Here is a 2,753-nt window from a genome sequence, read left to right as displayed (position 1 = left end):
TAAAGTCAGCCCTCTGAACCTCTTTCCAGGGCAGAAAATGTGGAGGACCTTTTACCTTTCTTGGATGCACTGCAAAAGATCGGCTTCCCAGCTGATGAACTTGTAGAGACAAGGCAGACCAGTCTTTACGGTCTCCAGCTGCTCACAAAGTTCCTTTCTGCACATGTTGATGCTAAAGTCCTGGAACCTGTACTGAATCTGAGCATCAGGATGGTCTGTTGGGGAAGTGAGTGGAAATTCTATTTTATATACTTGTAGCTGAATTTGAGGATCTTTAACTGTATAAATGTTCACAAATAATGGTAAGGCTTATTATATGGTTGATAGTGATGATGAATAACCACGATACCTTTCTTTAGCTTCATTGTCTCTTATTTTGTCATGTTCTGTTTATTCTATCTTGTTCTCTTCCTCACTGCTTTCTCCCTTCCTCCCTCCCTCTTCCTATCTCACTCCCTCTCTCTTCTTCTCCCACTTCCTCCCTCTTCCTCTTCCCATCTTCCACCCTCCCTCCCTCCCTCTTCCTATCTCACTCCCTCCCTCTTCCTCTACCATTTCCTTTCCCTCCCTCCCTCCATCCCTCTCTTTACAGTTGAAGAGATTTTAACAAACTACCTCATCTTCTCCCTCCATACCTCTTCCACTCTCCCTCCATACCTCTTCCACTCTCCCTCCCTCCCTCTTCCTCTCTCCTTCTCTCCATCTTCCTCCCTTCCTTCCTCTTCCCATCTCACTCCTTCCCTCTTCTTCTCCCACTCTTTTCCTGTTCATCTCCCATTCCCTCCCTCTTCCTCTCCCACTCCTTCCCTCTCCCACTCTTTCCCACTCCCTTTCCCTTTCTCTCTCCCTCTCTCTCTTTCCCTCTCCCTCTCTCTCTTTCCCTCTCCCTCTCCCTCTCCCTCTCCCTCTCCCTCTCCCTCTCCCTCCCTCCCTCCTACCCTCTATCTCTTTACAGTTGAATGGATTTTAAGAAACTAAAAACAAATTTATCTCTTCTAGATGTACCTGACAGGATTGTGACACAAGCACTCTTAGTTGTGGCCGAGTCAGTGGCTGCACTGAAGGCCATTGTAGTTCCTCGTCTTGGTCGCCTCATACCTGCTATCATCAAGGTACTCAGTGAAAACCAAGAAGCAGATTATCGTCTCCTAGCAGCTCTCACAGCCATACACAAGGTATATAGTGGACTTGAACACTTAATTTTTATAGATGACACAAAGAAAATTATTATATATTGAGCAATATTTGCTTATTCATTTTTCTCTCTCTCTTTTTTATCTTTTTCTTTTCTTTCAATGAGAAAGGCATACCCATGGATTCTTTGGTGTTGCTAATCAACAAATTTTTCCAAATTCCCACAGCTTGTAGAGAATGTGCCACAGTTCCTGTCTCCCTACTTGACTCCTCTTGTATGTTGTGTGTGCCGCCTTTGTGTCTTAAAGGAAGACCCAGCTTCAAAGGAATCACGACTGCAAATTAGGCTTGCTGCAGTCCGAGATTTGTTGTCAGAGCACATTGAGCCTCGCATTTTTATACCTTGTCTTACCAAGGTGAGCCTAAAAAGATGATTCTGAAGTGTCCTAATGTCCATTAGGGATGAAGGTTACCTGCTTTGTTAAATCCTTTTTGTTTGAAGATAGATTAGATATAATTGGAAAGAAGGCCTTAGTTTTTGTTCTTATTATGCAAATTAGTATACTTCACATTCTTATGAATGCCTTATATTATTTGTACTTGTGTTTTCAAGAAATGTGCTTAGTATTGTGCAGGCAGAGAAAAAAAATAAAGCTTCAAAAATTTAATAGGACTGTATGAGGAAGCATAGGTGAAATTAATGTTCTTTTGCTTTCCAGGCATATGAGAAGTTATCAGAAAATGACATTCCTGCAATACAGTTCTTGCTAGAAATTGCAGAAAACCTAATATCCAGAACTGATAGCAAAGCACTGACTGTTCATATGCCAGTGCTGCTTAACTTGTTCTCAAAAACTTTAGAAATAAGAACTGAAAAGGTAATGTGATATTGATATTATTTTTTTGTTAATGTGATACAGTATTAGAATGTTGATTATTTAGATAATGATTTACTGTTATTGTCAACATCAGTATCAATGATCTTATCATCGATAGCTTCCAATTCTTTGCTTATTAAACCACCTTCATTCCAGGGAGACTCAGAAGTTATTATTAAGGTGGAGACAAGCATAATTTCAACAATGGTCAGATTGTTGCTTCGGCTCAATGAACACGACAACATGGCCATCTTCAACTCCCTGCAGAGATGGGCAGTTGATTCATCTGACGATAAACCTACCAGATTGATTACTTTCTATCGGTGAGCTTGACTTTTTGATGGTTAGGTGCTTTTCTATTATAGTGAATAAATCAAATGATTGTTGATTTGACTTGAATGACCTTGATGATGGGGTGAAAAGGTAAAATGTTTGTGATGGAGATGGCACTACTAACAATGATAACTGTAATAATGAAGAAAATATATAATCTAAGATAAACATTTTCATGTTCTTTTTAAAGCATCAGGAGTTTAATTTGTATCCAGATCTGACCAACCTCTGAAAAACAAAAACTACTAAGAAACACATTAATTTTCCAGGTTTGCTGATCAATTAGCAGGCACTCTGAAGGTGCTCTTCATAAAGGCAAAATTAGCAGACAGTTTATATAGCCATGCAGTGGCGATGCTGGAAAGAAACAACTCGCTCAATCACCATAGCACTGTAAGTCTAAACATG

General features: G+C 40.0%; 1 protein-coding gene across 1 annotated transcript in view; it reads left to right on the top strand.

Annotated features, from left to right (window-relative positions):
• Nucleotides 1–2,753, top strand: part of LOC119588605 (HEAT repeat-containing protein 1-like) — a gene marked incomplete in the record, with an annotated part of 28,625 nt that overhangs the window by 23,138 nt on the left and 2,734 nt on the right. The window contains 6 exon segments of the mRNA XM_037937247.1: nucleotides 10–226; nucleotides 1,000–1,175; nucleotides 1,362–1,550; nucleotides 1,854–2,012; nucleotides 2,169–2,335; nucleotides 2,615–2,738. Coding sequence (XP_037793175.1) covers nucleotides 10–226; nucleotides 1,000–1,175; nucleotides 1,362–1,550; nucleotides 1,854–2,012; nucleotides 2,169–2,335; nucleotides 2,615–2,738 — 1,032 coding nt within the window.

The sequence above is a fragment of the Penaeus monodon genome, chromosome 24 (assembly GCF_015228065.2).
Source record: "Penaeus monodon isolate SGIC_2016 chromosome 24, NSTDA_Pmon_1, whole genome shotgun sequence".
In the NCBI taxonomy this organism is placed as follows: Eukaryota; Metazoa; Arthropoda; class Malacostraca; order Decapoda; family Penaeidae; genus Penaeus; species Penaeus monodon.
The sequence above is the reverse complement of the archived record's forward strand: the minus strand, read 5'-3'. Positions and strand labels throughout refer to the sequence as shown.